Consider the following 17586-nt stretch of genomic DNA (forward strand, 5'->3'; position numbering starts at 1 on the left):
CCTACAATGCTTAGCTACCATTTGTGTTCAAATTAGGGCCGTCATACTGCATGAGATGGGGCACATCCATGCTGCAACATTTAGATAACTTCCAATCTCCATCGTAGGAACTCTGGTTTTTATTCAGGTATACATGACTCTATAGACATGGTCAAGACGAACTGCTGAAGTCCAAACTAAGCATCAGAATGGGGAAGAAAGGCAATTTAAATGACTTTAAACGTTGACACCGAAGGTCAGAGGAGAATAGCTGCACAAATCGTGGGTGATAGAAAAGTTACAGTAACTCAAATAACTTTACAACCAAGGTATGCAGAATCAACCACTGTGGCACAATCTGCTGCTGAACGTCGTTTCAATTTGTGACCCCGTTTTTAAAAGACTCAGATCATCAGTTAGAGCAAGAACAACGTCAGACCGAAATTCTTACAGTGGAGCTTTGTGACGATTCTTGATGCCAAGTTATTTAAGTTCAAACTGCTTTTTTCTCCTCACTCTGAAAGAACAAAGCACAGCGGCCTGGCAGGCTAAATGGAAACTGGACTGGAACCTAAACATTTTGTTTAAATCTGGTGTTAAGTATTCTGCCCCTCTACCTCTCCAGCATTGGAGTTCTCATGGAAGCATTTTCTCATCATTATCTTGGTACTTTGTTTAGGATTACACTTCCCAGCCTGGTCAGCTTTGAGTTAAGTGCTGCCCACGTTTCTATTGATGATGCCCTGTGAGCTAACCAGGGCCTGTGAACAAGACAGTCTCCCAGCTCTAGTGGACGGGACTCTTCTCTGGGAAACATGGGACTATACTGAGCTGTTGTTCAGCTTCAGTAAATTGGGGGGAAGGAAGGAAGGAAGGAAGGACAGCAAGTCTTTGATAGGCACTGTTCTCCTGGACAGCAAAAAAAAAAAAAAAGTTAAAAGCAGTTGAATCATTTTTCACTTCAAACAGACGCAAGTTAGTGTAAAATAATCATTTTTGCTATTATTATTCTGCCTCTGTTCCCTTATGTATGCTGTTGAGGAAAACTATTAGACCTGGCTGGGTGTTTGTGTATTTAGTGCAAGGGCAGGCAAGGACAAGCATTAATTCCATCCAACCAGTGAACAAGATTTTTGGAGCTGTCAAATTAATTAACTTCTTAAACCTCTTGCGGACACTTTGCAAGGTAACTCCAATTTTCAGAGTAACGTGTAACCAGGACAATACTACTGCTACTTTCTTCTAAATAGGAACATACTTGTTCTACTGGAGAAGACCTGTTGATTGAGACCAGTATCTCCTCAGGATAAGGTTTACTGACTATCAATTAAGTGAGAAGTAGCGTCATTTTCCCTTAGACGTCTATTCAACCAAAGTTCTTTTTCAATATATTTTCACTTTCTATTTGGCTTCAGGAGGAACCAGGAAGACAAATTCCACTTTGTGTTGGTCTATGGTCTAAAAGAGTCACTGTTAATGTTGGAATGTCACCATGGAGCTGATAGACCTAATCAGCACTATCTGACGATGGTTTGAATGTAACAGACATTTGTTTACCTGCAACAGTAATGCACTACAGTTTTAAACAAATAAAAAAGTGACAAATGTAGGAAAAATTTGAAACAGTTCATTGCAACAGTAAATTAATGGCATAAGAAACGTTAGAAACCCTCACCCTGAAATCTGAATCTCAACAACACTCCCGGGCCTCTATTAAAACTAAATACCAACCTGCACATAACCTGAGGTTATGGTTGAGATTACTAGAAAATATATGCTGGACTGAGTCCAACATGTGAAGACATGTGATATGTAAAGAAATCTTTTTGGGCAGGAATTGAAGGAATTGAGGCGTTGACTGGATGCTTACATTCTATTTAGAGCACAAAACATTTGTCTGCATGGAAAAAAGTTAGGACTTAACGATAAGTATCAGAATATAACATATCAGTGTTACGGTTCCTCGAACCCTCCATTATTTCAGTGTTAGCAGTCTAATATGACCAGTGTATTTTGAACGTTTGGAATATTTTCCATCTTTTGCATTAGAATAATATAATATAATTTCTGACACAGTATTTTCTGTGCGCTGTAGGAACGTTGTAAAATAAGTCAGATTTGGCCGAATTCTGGAGGGAGGTTAAAAATGTACTTCACCAGCAGATTCATGATGTTATTGCTGATTTGGTTGTATTGTAAGTGCAGGGTTCAGGTCCCTGGTGTGGGTTCCTCTGACTGCTCCATAAAAATAAGCAGGTTTTTGCAGTCAGGGACCCCTGAGCTTTAGATATTTCTGCCTGAGGCGTGTTGCTTCAATAACATTTCATAAATCACCAAATACAGCCCATCTCACGTCTGCTTATTTGATTTTAAATTTTTGTTTCATGATTTATGATTTTATTTCAGTTTCACCCAATTGTCTAACTATTACCATTTGACAAATTGTGTCACTTTTTCGTTGATTCACTATTTGATGAATCGCAGTCGGCAGATTCAGTTATTTTGAATGAAATGAAGCAACGACCCGAGCCCCAAATACAGAGATGATGTATTCTTGTGTTGCCTCTTTTGGAAGTCAATAAAAGCTGCAGCACCTCAATGTAAACTCTGTTCTGAATAATGGAGAAGGGTCAGAATGGAAGTAATTGATTTAATTTGAGCACAGAGAAGAGAATTGATCTGTGAATAATGTGCTCCGTTTACGGCTGTGTACTGCCGTGACCTGGATTCATTTGCTTCACAACACAGACCCTCTGTGTGCTTTATGGAGCAAATGTAAGGTGTTTCCCTTCTCACTATAATGAGATGCTATACTCTGTCAGTGGAATGCTATTTGTGCATGTGTTATTTTTCCACTATGAGGGAAAAGCCGACAAGCTCAAACACCCACCTTGTCTTTACTTCTTTATTATTAGAAACATCATCATTTGTCAGTCTACAATATGTACACCACGGGTATGAGTCGATGAAATGATTTCAGTACATTACAACTTATATACATACAAGTGAGTACAATACAAACCCTCGGAAATGGTTTTGTGGTCATCTTCAAGTCTGTAACCTCAGGATGTGAGACCTGAACACAGAAGTCGTCTCATTAAAGGGTGATGCCCAGCACATCTAATGCATTAGCTCCCCCTTCAGTTAGAGCACTGTGTTGTCCAGTGTTGCCTCTGCATTTAGAAAGAAAATGCCCTTGTGCAAAAGACAAAAAACAACAAAAAAAACAACAAGATCAGGAAGGATCAATCGTGTGACACTGGAGAAACAAAGGAGAGAATGGGTAAGATATAAAGATATTGCAGAACCTGTTGAGTATAGAGGAAGTCTGGTGAGTCAGACAGTAGAGTTTCTTTTTTTATTTATTTCATATTACTCTCAATCCAGTTCTTGAAGTTGGCTACATGTGTGTAGACTGTGTAGAGGGCCGGATCACAGTCGCCCTGGTCATAACCAAAGCTTACCAGTCCCAGGAGCCTCCACAGCTTTTTGCTCTCCCCATGTCCCTGTGTGTTTTGGTTGTCAGGGATTGCAGGCGAAACAAGGATCCCCCCAGTGTCGGAGGGACAAATGTTCGAGGGTGCATAGTCAGGCTTCTGACTGGCACAGAGCATATTGTCTGTAACACTGACTGGCACGCCATTGTGAGCATACTGCTGCTCACACGGGACGACGTCAGCGAGGTGAACGAGCCCAACCCTCGCCTTCTCGTCGGCACCTAAACTCAAATCAGGCAGCGGCGACCAGCCTGTCACAAGCCCTTGTCCCGAGATCGCCTCTTCTCCGTGGCTTTCTGAGAAGCAGAGAGGCAGGACCTTCTCCCCAACCCTTGCTTTGTCCAGTAATTTAACCACAGCTATGTCCGAGTCAAGAATATTTGGGTCATAATTTGGATGAACTATAATGGAGGCCACCTGAAAGAGCAAAAAGACAAAATGAGTGTGCAAGTTTGTTTTTATGTTTGTTATTTGAAAACAAACGATTGAGTAGCCACGAGCGAATTAATAGAACTTTTTATTGGTTATACATTTTCCAATTTCCAATTACCAGCAATTTCTGGTCTTCTTTTTTATAAATTTATAAATGATGTTCCCATTTTGATGAAAATAGACAGTGAAGCACAGCTGTGAAAGTGGCTTTGGTCTAATTGCAAATCTCACCACAGTATTGGTGTATTTTAACAACTATAGTGAGATGTCCACTAGCTTACCCTCAGGTGTTGGAGACCTTTACTTTCCCTGTGGTCGTCACGATAATGCTTCCCCACCACCACTTTGATCTTGGCTACATCAAGAGGATACACCTTCCCCAGCTCTGTCACACAGTGAGCTGCGACCACCACACTCCTTTGGTTGACCAGAGCTCCACTGCACACCAGCTGCCAGTCAGAGGCCTGATTGTGGTTGCCAGCTCTGCCATCCTTCTTCATGGACCCTGCCAGGCTGTCTGCCTTGGTTACCTCGGCCTTTATGCCATTGGTGGAGCGGCGGTAGATGGCTGCTAGCCAAGGCCAGTGAGCCTCTGCTGGCCTCTCTTGGTCAAAGGTTGGATGCTTCCCACACACTAGCAAAGAGGAGGTGACAAGATGAGAGGCAGACCATGATCAAGAAGAGAGCAGAGGGAAAAATGAACTGAGACAGTGTCAACATTGACTGCTGTGGAACAGGATTTGGGCTTTTATTTCAATAAAGCACAGATTAGCTTGTTGTTTCAAATTCTATTTGCCAAAATGCAAAGCAGTGGCATCGATGGAGAAACATAACACCAAATCTTGCCATACAATTTTAAAGTAAGAGCCCCTAACTCAAAAATAGGCTTCAGTGCACTGAATGTCATAATAACTTAATAAAGTTAAAATAGAGTACAGGTTATACAGTGTAGCTCTATATTCTGACAGCTAGCTCAGATACACTCAGATAGAGTGCTGTTTAGTGACAGGGCTCTCCAGCGCCCCCTAACACCAGCCTCTAGCACATGTTAGTTCTAGGTACCAAATTCTGGTGGCATATGTATCAGGTCAACATGAGCAAAAAAAGCTGTTTTTTAAACCAAAGAGGAAGTTAGACATTTTAAGGTCTGTGGTCCACACTTTAATGGCTATTTTTTTTTTTTTAACTCGATACATTTTCAAAAACACATTTGTCCACATAAAAAGGCAAAAGCCCACTGTTAAGTATTGTCAAATGCATGCCATGTCAAAAGGTGGCAATATAACCATGGATTTGAAGCTACTGTGTGTTGGCCAATAAGAAGAGAGGTAGGCAAACGACAAAAATAAAATGTTAAAAGTCCAGTTAGCTATGGCATAAGTATGGCTACGTCTGGTGCCATTACATAACTCGCCTCATGTAAACAAAAAAAAGCAACAACAATTTCAAAACTGGACATAAATCGTGGAGAACAACATGTTTAAGTGTCCCACAGCATTTCCTCCAATCAGGGGCCAGAAGTCTACAAACAGACTGTGGAGGTGGGCGTGGTCATGTGGAGATGTCCCAATTAATCAGTTTCATGTGAGCTGATGAGCACAGCTGCTGCTTGTTACTAATTAAGTAAAAACAGAGATGCTGGACTTCAGCAGAAGTCTCTGGACATGTGTGGCAGAGATGTCTGTTGTTAATGTGAGTGCTGCAGTGAAAATAATGCTATTTTAGCTGTCGGTCTCTCCTGCGCTGGAAAGCTGTTTGTCTGTAAAACCCTTTCATGAGACGACATAAGGTGTGCGGTGTGTGTCGAGTTAGCCATAGGATGACATTGCTGCTTGAGAACAGGCATAGATTTGTATGTCAAGTGAGAGATTTAATCAATAATTCAATCTTCCACTGACAAAGAGGGTGAGGTGTCAGATTACGAGCCTGCTGTTTCAACTTTGTCCCGAATTGCTGTAATGAACTAAAATGAGATGACTCTTGTCGCTAATTCACTGCTCATTCATTTGGACTGCAGCGGCCTAAAAATCAAACCCCATTTCAGATAGTGGTTGAAGAGGGCTGGTCATGATTGAGAGTTTATTTTGTGATTACTACATAATGACTAAAGTGGTCAGACCAGTCTCAGAGTCCCTCCACTCTGCAGGGATAAGGGATAGCCCTTATATAAAGGGGCATGGCTGGTAAAGGAAGCAGAGGGAGACAATGACATGGACAAATCATTATTACTAAATTAAAATCTAGTTATGTTTTTGCAAACACTATGGAGGACTTGGTGTCTTTCTTATGCTCTGAAATTACTGAAAAAGACCAAACTATACTCAACTCCATTAGGGAAGATACTGAATGTTTGCCATGATGAATGTCTGTTGTGTGAACCTCAGCCATGACAATAGGTGGGCTTCCATCAGCCTGGTACAACATCACAAAATATTGTGATAATATTAATTAATTAATAAATAAATAAATAAATACAATAAAAAATACACTAAATAAATAATTTAGTGCAAGAGACAATAATAGAGGGAAGCAGCAATCATGTGACCATGTATCAACAACTACTGGCGCACTATATTTATCTTTATATACGTCTTAACATCATTTAGTGCCGTTTACTGCTTATCTTGGTGAATTAAGCAGTGGATGGAAACACGTGAATGTGCATTATCTCTTACAGTTAAAGTTGGAAACCTGACTGATTTGGTCTTCATGTAGGTGAAAGAGTAAACGTGTGTCATCGGTGCTGAAACACGTGCTACTCCGTAGGCCTCCTGTTTTGACTAACGATGTTGCTGTTGCTGATGATTAACAAAGAGAAGACACATCTGTTGTAAATGCTCATTTGATTACAGCCCAAAGGAAGCCTTCTTTTATCAAATCTGTCGATGCCTAACCTTTCCCTGTCTGGCAGCTCTGCTGCACATGTCAGCTAATGGCGTTTCTACTTAGTAGCTCAGGGAGCTTTGACGGAGTAGTAATGAGAGGCCTGCAGCTCTGTGGCTGGCAAGAACCCCTGTGAGTGTGGTGAAGACGCTGACAGGGTATTGCTCAGTGTCGGCAATAAGAGGAAGTCGGCTATATTTTTAGAAAGTGCCGCGTCCATAGTGGGCATTCATTTTGGACCCACACATCAGTGTAGACATGTGGGTGTAAATCATTGGAAGAACATACAGATGGTTAAATATTCAGAGGAGAAAAATGGAAGCAGGATGAAAATGCTCTTATCTACAGGGCCTGAGGGGGTCACTGAATGATTTAATGACATCTATGTGTATTATACTGTATTCTATTGTCTCACCTGGAGAGAACATCAGTGCCACTGAAGCTCCTCTGGTGACTCATAGTGGCAGAACACTTCACTGCAACACTTTATGTTTGCCTTTGCTTTTATTTATCACCTACAGTACCGGTACTGTATGTGGCAGTGTTTGCTATGTGGTTGCTCATCTAACAGTCCTCTGCCGCCCTCACCTGGTGAGCAGGACACATGACGCCCGCTCCACTTCCCTGTTTTCAAGCAGGTGCGGCGGGGACTCCCAGAGTGGTGGTAAAATGGGGACGCACACTCGTACTCGATGTGCGTGTAAAGCTGGTGGAAGCCCTGGGGCAACTGTGGGTGCAGGGGCGGGCCTTTGGTGGGAGCGTCTGACTGCATCTGTGAGCGCAGCATGGAGGAGTAGAGCTTGAAAACAGGAGTCTTTCTGAGGGGATTAAAAAAAAAGAGACCAAAACAATTTAAATGGGGGACATTGAACAAGAACATGAGCCTTATGCAATTCCTTGTTTGACAATAAAACAGATTCTAATTACAGATACAGCAGCTGAGATACAGTACATATAGATGTTAGTTATTGGTACCTGGATGGAATCTGAGATGGTAGAACCCTTTGTTTAACCAGGTCTGACACTTTGGGCTCCCGACATGCTGCAAATAGACACACATGTATGAACACACAAATTAAAAGAATATAATGATCTCACCAAAGTCCTGCTACTATGGTCACGAAGTCATTTTGCCAAAAAACCTTTCCACTGAATGTTAATTGTGTTAGATATCTTTCATAAGCAGAGGTTGTGATTCATTTATATATACTGTATTTTTCTTGTAAATGGCTGATTATACTTTCTGATCTTTCTTTGGGAAACACTCTAATTTGGCCTTCTTCATGGGTTATTACACTGAACTACACGACTCATTTAAACATGAGCAGTTATCTTAGCTTAGCATCACGACCCCGAAAAACAGCAAACGTGGTTCTTTTAACAAAATTCACTTACCAGCACCTCTACAGTGCATTTGAATCAAAATACAAGTTGTGTCTTGATGGGCTCTTTCTCAGCTAAATCTAAGGACAGCTTGTGTTGCTGGTTAAAGTCAGGTTAATACACAGCCACTTACCCTTTCACAAAGAGCAGACACACCAAAGACCATTAAGAACTAATTAACATTTACAGCTCCGGACTTGATGGATTGCTGCACTGCAAAGATCTTTGGCATTTAAGAACACTTACCATAGCTATATCGTGTGAGAAACACATGATCATTATTTTTTAATAAAACACAAGAGTTCAAAGTATGTTAGTCGTCCAGTTTTGTAGTAGTCTAGATCATGACTCGGATTCGAGTCAGACTTGAGGCCTCATTTCCTGGACTTGTCATTCAGATTCCAAAGTTTGAGACAATGACTCAACATGAGTTTGCTGCATGTGTACCCTTGGCTACTAACCCTTGTATTCATAACCCCTTCAGAATGTACACTGTTAGAATGCGGTTTCTATATATAAATGAATTAACCATCATTTGTTTAGCTACTGTATATATATGCATAAAATGTACCTGCCACAGTCTTCCAACAGCCATTATTATTATTATTATTAGCAGCAGCGTATATTAAAGTGAGGGTGACAGTGCGGATGAAATCACCTCTGAGACACAGGGGTTGTTTGCCACTCCAGGTACCATCTGGCTGACAGGTACGACGAGAATCACCGCTGAGAACGTAGGAGTGGTTACAGACGAGCTCCACTGTTTCAGGCTCCAATCCTGTCACCACATGGTGATAGCCGTGGTATAGACGAGGGAGCGGCGGGCAGCTTTTCTCTGCAGGAGAGGGAACGGACAGTAGGTGAGGTCAAGGACAAGGACACAGTACAATGTGTGGTTAGGCTCTTACCATTGAAGCTTTGGTTGACTTCCTTTTCCTTTTCCTTTTCTTTCTCCTGAATCTCTCTATCTAACTCTTCTCCTGTTTTCTCGACAGGATTCACATCGGTCTTATCTTCTTTCAATGTTGGGTCTTCCTTTGCTCTCCCATTTTCCTCACCTCCAGCCCTGTACAGAGTGTACTGTGTAATGTTAACCCTTGTGGGAATGCTTTTCCTTCCCGGGTCTGGAGAAACTTTGGTGTTATTGACTTTCTTTGATTCCGTTACATCATATATGAACGTGTGATTCTGTGTCATGTCCAGCTCAAAAACCTCCACCGTGTTCTCAACGACAGTCGTGACCGTCCTCAGCTTTGTATCGTTCGGGCCCACTTTGCCCGCATCTTTTTTCCCATTCACCTGCTTCTCTTTTCTTTCGTCTTGTTCTTGTCCTTTGTCTTTTATCACAACAATGTCTGGGACGTCTGTCTTCCCTGGTCCAGTGTTTGTGTCCGGGCTGCCTCCTTTTTCATCGGGCTGCTTCGCTACGTCAGGTTCTTTCATTTCAACTGTGTTCAGGCTGTTATCTGGGTCTTCACCATCCACCTTATCTTTGGGTTTCTCTGACCCAGTATTTCTTTCCTCTGGCTCTCCCTCTTTCCTATCCACGTCCACAGATTCCTCTGGAATGGTCCCAGTATATGTATCTTCTCTGTCAACTGCTGTTGAATTCTCTTGACCAGTATTTATGTCTTTTCCTCCGACGCTTTCCTTTTCTCCAGTTTCTTCACCCTTCTCCATAGTTTTGTTTGTGTCTTTGTCACTGTCTGTTTCTTTGCCGTGGTCTTTGTCCTTTTCTGTTTCAGTGAGAGTGTTATTTACTGTGGGAAAAGAACATAAAATCATCATTACTGATTAAACTTCAGTAATAACATAGTAATAAGTAGGTAATATCTTATTTCCAAAGTAATTTACAGATAAAAGCTTTATACTGAGACTATAGGCTACCATCAGTGTAATACACTTTTTTATTGGGTGGTAAATTTGAAATTCATCTTCTTTTACTCTACATGCTACACACAATATTCCGTTTCAAGGAAACACTGTTCACATTGTGTTTATTGCAGGGACCTGAGCACACATGTGGTAGTTTCTGTGTAATAACCATTAAAATAGTTGGTATTGTAAAATATTACATCACTATTATAACATGGAATAGCAGAACTCATGCTGATTGTCTGTAAAGTTACTGACTTAATGTAAGCAATCATAAAAAAAACACTGGAAAACTGGAAACAAAAGCAGAATAGTCTGTTTGCAGGGACTGTGACTCATTAGATTTAATCTGGTTTTACAATGATTCCAGTGTCTGACCTGTAGTGCAAACAGGAGGAGTCCCACTCCAGGTGTTGTTCGGGAGGCAGGTTCTTTGAGCAGTCCCACTGAGTTCATAGGGCTGATAGCACAGGTACTGCAGTGCAATCAGGACATCATTTGGCCCGTAAACCAGGAAGTGGTCCCCATGTGTTGGCTTGGGAGGTAGAGCGCAGACTCTTTCCACTGGCACTGCAGACAGGAAAGAATCTCAGAATGTTTTCCACAATCTGCACATTCTCTGCGAGGCAGAAATAAAATGTGAGCAAAATGACACAAATGTGATGATCCCACATCCAAATTTTGATCATGTATAGTGGCATAACCATTCAACATTGTTGTCTTACCACACTTTGGGGCAGGGGCACTCCAGGTGCCGTCACTCAGGCAGATGGCGGAACGGTACCCTCGCAGCTCAAACCCAGGATCGCAGTGGAAAGTGATGCGTGCGCCTGAGTGCTGAAACACACCCTTTGTGGATCCATGGGTGGGCACCGGAGGCCTGCGGCATCCCACCACTGAGTGGAAAAACAGGCATGGCACAGTTGATTTACAGACATGTTGTCCAGCTTCCCTTTTTGAGTCACAGTCACTGCAAACAGAAGAGTACCGAACCACCCTGCTTTACCGTAAAAGCCTTTCAGTGAGTTCATAACTTTGCGGGGATGCAGGTCAGACCGATATCGTCCACAAACAAAAACTCTCGGGCTCATACTCTTAACTTAAACACTTTAAAATAAGAGCCTGCCGCCTTGGATGCAACATAAAGCCTTACACATTGTAGTAGAGTGTAAACAGTTCACAGCAAGACTTTGAAACAAAGCTTGTTAAATGAGAAAGAAATAGATGCAATAAAACCTGTGAAATTTTCCAGTGTAGTAAACGCTGATTTTATGAAGTGAAGGAGTAGAAGACTGGTAAAGTGGTTGCGGGATACCAGTGTGTAACTGCGTTACACGGTAGCCTATACAGCAAACACAACTATGTCATAAATGGGGGAATTATTGTGCGATTCCTTTGGTGTTTTGAGATGTACAGTGTTTCTGTGTGAATGTGGTATGAAATGTGCAAATGTTGTTGTGGTTGAGAACTCCGCCACCCAGAGTGAAGCTCAGGAGAAAACACAAACACATGTTAACACTTCAGTTATCATATCATGACGACGCTCAGTGAAAATTGTTCCCTCTTTTGTTGACTTAAAATTGGGACAAATCCACAAAATGTTGGGCTCTTACGGCGCCAAAGCAGGGAAACCTCCCTGTAATCTGGTGTTTGTGCCATACGGAATTTCCAACCCTCAATCCCTGGCAGGAATGGAGAACACTTGCTGGCCGATCAAGAGTAGAAAAATTAAACTGTAGCTGACCTCCATGTTCTTTTCTTTCTGATTGTTTCGCTCCGGTGCGCTCAAATGCTTCGGGGCATCCTTGGATTTTACAATAATGATCCATCTTCCACGTCTGATTGTGTTCACAGACATAATAAGATGAGTCTGGAGTTGTTAGGGTGGAATGCAAACACAGCTTGAGTCACCACACAGACCGTAATTGAATCATCGTTCCCTTCACAAATGCCCTGGAAGCTTTGCCGAACACGACACGGCAACCCAAAACAGATTACACTAAAAAAGAGCTCTACCTGTGCCAGGGAGAGGAGCGATCATTTATCTCCTATCTTGTGTTTGTATGATAATGTGTCAAATTCCCTCATACAGAGTGAGTTTTAGCTCAGGACTACAGCAGATGACAGGTTGATTACTGCAGCAGTAAAATACAGCTGATGACAGGAAAATATTCGACATTCTTCATCTGACTCCGGGGCAGAAATGTAGACTTCAGTCCCTCTGAAAAAACTTATTCCAGCTCTTTTCCATAAAAAAAATTACCAGCACAGATACAGAAGAATGTGAGTGAAAACACCTGCCGGCCTCTTTTAATGGTGATTCGTCCAATGAAAAAGCTGGCACATATATTGCATAAACAGAATTGTTTCTACATTAGTTTCGTAGACTCAAATTAAGCCCTGGAAACAATACAGTGGGGGGGGGGGGGGGGGGGGGAGCAAGTGTTTTTGCAGGATCTGCAGGGAAGTGTTGTAAGGTACAAAAAAAACAGGTCAGCGCCCAGACGCCCATAAATAAATTATTGAGCGAGCAACATCCCATAATTTTTCCCCTTCAGTTACTTTCCACTGTCATAATTCTTTGTCCCGTACCATTCCATCTGCAGAGTTTATACATCGGTTGCAGCTTCATTTCATTTTGTTTCCACATATTTTTGCCCTGATGAAGTCTGAAACACGTTGGCATGTTTTTACTGTTAATGTGATTCGACATTGATTCATAATTAAAGGCTTTTTAACTCATCACCCGCTCAGATTCACAAAATATGTGTTGGTGTTGAATCTGGATTTACAGGCCCGCCAAGGAAATTCATTTGGCATTTCTCGGGGACGCTGATTGTCCCAAACCATAGATGAGAGTGACCACAGAGACAGCTTGCCTGAGTCTTGCCAAAACCACAGGCCTCTCCTTTTGTGAGTGTGAATCACCAGCAGCTTTTGTTGTAGCAACAACAGTAACACAGATTTCAAAGAGTCAAGATAATTCTCAGTACACTTGCGGCAACTGGGCGCGTCTGATTTCAGATAAAACACGCGTTCCTGACTTTCGCTCGCACATACTCACCGTGTTCACACCGCTTGCCTGTGTAACCAGCCAGACAAGCACAGTGGTAAGTGAAGGAACTGTCCAGGATGCAAGTCCCATCATGCAGGCAGGGAGAGGAGCTGCAAGCTGTAAACACACAGTTTGTGCAGTTGTAAGACGAGTACAAAAACGTAGGAATATTGTAGCAATAGAGTGACATAGACAACGCTGGTGCTATTTAAATGTCACTCTCCCTTTCCGCTTCTCAGGTGTGTGGCCATCGCTACGGTATTTGTTTACTTTTATTGGATCTGGCTTTGTCACGAGTAGCTTTCCTGAACAGAATGTGTGCACGTGTGTCTGCCTTTGAGCTTTGAGAGTGAGGTCATTTACGGAAAGTGGAGACATTTTGGTCCGACCTCAATTACTCTGTGGGCCATTAGCCGCCATAATGTCAGTTAATGCCACATGAAAGCTCAGATATTACATGCTTGACTCTGACCAGTGTAAATTAAAGAGTATGAAGACTTGACTACAAAGAGCCACTTTGTTGACTTTGTGACCTCGTTATTTCTGTTTTGGAATTGATACTAGACTTTAGATTTAAGGCGTGAGTCCATAATTAGGTTCTGAACCTTTTATTTAAAAAAAACCCTATTTGTTGGAATCCTCTGCACCTCTGGATAGCCATCAACAGATGATAAATTGCAGTTGCGGATTTGCTGTAAGATATAATCTGGTACAGTACCTCAAATGGAGATATTCAGGTTTTAACTGTACACATTTGAATCGATTAAATAAATAAATAAATAAATAAATAAATAAAGCTGTGTCTGGAACAAAAAGAGAAAACAATCCGGTCTAGTATGAGTCTGGCCAAGCTCGCAATAGCAGGCAACAGTGAAACCATCGTAGCCGATACATTTGATCCCCTGCTGTCAAAACGGCCCCTGAAAACACACAGATCACACACTGCTTTTAGCGAGTGGAGTGGAGAGCACTGTGGGGACATTGAAGTTTTATTGTACACAGGTCAGCAGCTTGGTTAGTGACATGTTGTGAAGGCTACAGACACTATTTTGTCGAGTGATGGCTGTCAACATATAAAGAGGATATCAGCAAATAAGAGGTTGTGTTATGGATTATATTATGTTTGAGAGAAGAGTCCTCATTAATAAGAAGTATTACCATCATTATTATTATGCCATCCATTATCTACCATTTTCTCCTCCACATGAGGGTTGCAGGTCACTGGGACCAATCCTAGTTTACCCGACTGGGACTAAAGGCTTATGTCCCCCCTCAACTACTCCATCAAAGGATTGTCGTCTGGTGGTGCCAACACCTCCCACAAGACAATCCAGACTCTTGTCATGTGTCGTTCCATGCTGGTGGAACGACCTACCGAGTGCTACCAGAACAGGGGCGTCCCTGTCTGTCTTCAAGCCGTGGTAGACCCTGCACAGGTCCCCAGTCCATCGCAGGGCCAACACACAGAGACAAACAACCACATTCACACATACAGGCAATTTAGAGTGTTCAGTTAACCTCTGTATGATTTTTGGACTGCAAACTCCATGCAGAAAGGCTCTTATTCTGATTCCTTATGCTGCACGGCAACAGTACTAACCAATAAGACGGACTCACCTGAACTCTCCTGAAAAGTGGCGAAGAATCCGTCAAAGTTCTTGAAACCGTCAGACTCAAAGAGTATGTGCAAACTGTTGCCAGAGCTCTGAATTGGGGCAGGTCTGTTGTTCCCACAGAAACGAGCGATGACACGTGCGTTGATGCTGTCACCATCTCGCACCTCCACAAAGTCATATCGACAAGATTGGTGAAACTCCAGACTCAGCATCATAACCCTGTCAGTATGAAGACAAGTAGTTGAAAAAAAATATTATTTAACAAAACAAATTCTGCATTATAAATTCATTATTTCCACTTTGACACTGTGGAAAGTGTAAAACGTTTTCTTGGGTGATGAGATTTCCTGTTTTCCTTGGCACTGCCACACCAGCTGGCACTAAGTCATGAAACCTCAGCCAGCGAACAAGAAATGAGTACTGACAACTACTGAACACATTAACAGCTGAAGGTGATTTGCCCACAATTACATGTGAAAAGTGTCTCATTTTTACCAATTACCATGGCCGTCAACTGAAAGACCCATGGTAACTAAGATTGTTGTGATAGTTAAGAAGAACAAGAGCAGGTCAAAATCTAATATATGTAAGTCAAATTTTTTTTTTTTTTTAAAACCCAAATTCACCAATCACAATTTGCCTCATGAATCTTGAGGCCAAATATCATCTGTCTTTAACCCTTTGGACAAAAAAACACAACTTATTAAGAGACACAAGTGAGAGATTCCACTGCATTATGGACAAAAGTGCAATAGATCGGTCAGTCTGCTATCTGCTATCTGACCTTGGGTCTCACTTGTCCATTGACAAAAAGTTTCAGATGTGAGTTCTACAACACAAAAAAAGTGGTCGTACAGTGGTTTGATAGGAAAAATGCCCTGTACACTGCTGCTGTATACACACAGAGGCTCCCTCATTCAAGTCTAATAGTATTGATTGACAGAGCCTGTTTTTTTTTGTTTTTTTAGATGATGCAGCATCCAAATGTTCCATTGTTTATATATGTGAAGACCAAACAGACCAAACAGAAGCAGAGTAATATTGTCACAGACAATAAAAAGAATCAACACAAGTTACACATTGCAGCTTTAAAGCAATCTTGTGACATGTAACAGTGGAAAAACCATTGAGACGGGGGTAACTGATAACAGCAACGGCCACAGTCACTTCAAGAGTCCTGGTCATTTTATTTCACCGATAACAAACAAGGTTTTCTTTTCAATGTTAGAAATTGGTTACAAAAAGACCTATGAGCTCAATAAAAAAGTGCATGACATCATCACATCAACCCTGCTAGTTAGGGGAGGTTACCGACACTGTGGGAATCTAAACAGATTCAAAACAAAGCGATAAAGCGCTTGAAATGAGACGAGAAGATAAAATTGATGGGAACCCATGAGGCAAAAATGGTTCACTACTACTACAACTTTAGTAGTGATCAGTTCAAATCAGGAACAGAACCCAACACTTCCCAGAATTTGCTTCTTTTACACACTTTTATTGCGATGTCTGAGCATACTTCAGCGTCGGATGAGGGTAAGTTTATCAGGAAGTTGAAGATGTTAGAATACCACAGGTCTAGAATAATATCCATCCAGCTGAAAAGCGCCCGGGGGGGGGGGGGGGGGGGGGGAGTATATGTCTGTCAAGTTCTGGGATATATTCCTTGATCTCCATGGATTTAAAGTGCGTATCGCTCTGCCTCTGTTCTTACGTTGCTTAAACTGTGTAGATTCATTTAAAAAGCAGCTAAAGACTCATTACTCAAGCAGGCTTTTAAAAAGGCGAGGGTTTTTAAGGCTTTGAGTCTATGTTTTTATCCATTGTAATTTTCATGTCTCTTAATATTTACTGTGTTTAGTGATTTTATAGTTAAAAAAAAAAATGACTTGCTCAGCTGGTAATTATTGGTAAGACATTTTAGAGGTCATCTGTTAGCATTTCTAGATTCTCCTCTATATCGAGGTTGTAGCTTTATGGCTTGTAAAAATAAGAACGTGACTATAATGTGATATTTGGCTCAGGTGGACAAAGAAGAGAGAAGGGGTTGGCAGTAAGCCAACTGTCGTTTAAAAAAATCACCAAAGAAGTGAACACACATTTGTAGTCAGTGTGATAAACAGATGACTGCCACCTGGATTAAGATAAACACAAGGAGTCACCTTTCCTCTTCTCTGTGATTTCAGATGTAATCTCACTGGCACAACAGTGGAACAGGCATGAAGGACTAATGAACAAGTCAATGAAGTGCTCCCAAGGCCTCTAATTTTACCCTTTATCGCAGAACCTTGGGTCAGGGAAGCTTAGACTAATGAGATTTACAGTACTGCCAAATGCTACCCTGCAGCGGCTCCCGCAATTAATGCCAGTTGTTCACTAAATATGTTGCCTGTGATGGAAGTTGGAGAAACAAACACACACAAAAGCACCCATTAACTCCTCAGTGCAAGCATCTAACGACAACCATTGTTTTACCTCTAATATAAGCAATGATCGTTGATTTAGGGATTTTATTGGTTTATATGTCACAAATGACGGCAACAAAAAATAATAATGTTGTGCCTTCATCAATTTTTGCCTTAAAAAAACCCATTAAATGTCCATTACACATGCAACAACAAACCACAACCATGTGTAGGCTACTGCTTAAATCAGCCTGAATCCAGCTGTATAGAGCTTTCATTCTGTCAAATCCCTGCACAATTGTTCGTCTGTAAAATTCTGTCTGTGTAATGGAGGAAATGACAGAAATAGAAAGCTATCACAGCACTGAAAAGTAATAACTGTCTTGCAAAAAAGGGAGTGTTGTGGTTTCCAAACTCTGCAGCACAGTTGCCATCAGACTATGACATACATCTCGCGGAAA

General features: G+C 41.6%; 1 protein-coding gene across 2 annotated transcripts in view; it reads right to left on the reverse strand.

The window, feature by feature from the left end:
- Positions 1–2870: 2870 nt before the first annotated feature.
- The window catches only part of pamr1b (peptidase domain containing associated with muscle regeneration 1b), an 80065-nt gene continuing 65349 nt past the window's right edge, over positions 2871–17586 (reverse strand). For both annotated transcript variants that reach the window (XM_058644332.1, XM_058644331.1), the window contains 10 exons: positions 14722–14939; positions 13114–13221; positions 10775–10945; positions 10428–10619; positions 9083–9934; positions 8833–9009; positions 7767–7833; positions 7380–7609; positions 4190–4542; positions 2871–3893 (listed from right to left, as the gene is read on the reverse strand). In XM_058644332.1, coding sequence (XP_058500315.1) covers positions 3342–3893; positions 4190–4542; positions 7380–7609; positions 7767–7833; positions 8833–9009; positions 9083–9934; positions 10428–10619; positions 10775–10945; positions 13114–13221; positions 14722–14939 — 2920 coding nt within the window. In that variant the 3' untranslated portion in view covers positions 2871–3341. The remainder of the gene's footprint in view (positions 3894–4189; positions 4543–7379; positions 7610–7766; positions 7834–8832; positions 9010–9082; positions 9935–10427; positions 10620–10774; positions 10946–13113; positions 13222–14721; positions 14940–17586) is intronic.

This window comes from Solea solea, chromosome 12 (assembly GCF_958295425.1).
Source record: "Solea solea chromosome 12, fSolSol10.1, whole genome shotgun sequence".
In the NCBI taxonomy this organism is placed as follows: domain Eukaryota; kingdom Metazoa; phylum Chordata; class Actinopteri; order Pleuronectiformes; family Soleidae; genus Solea; species Solea solea.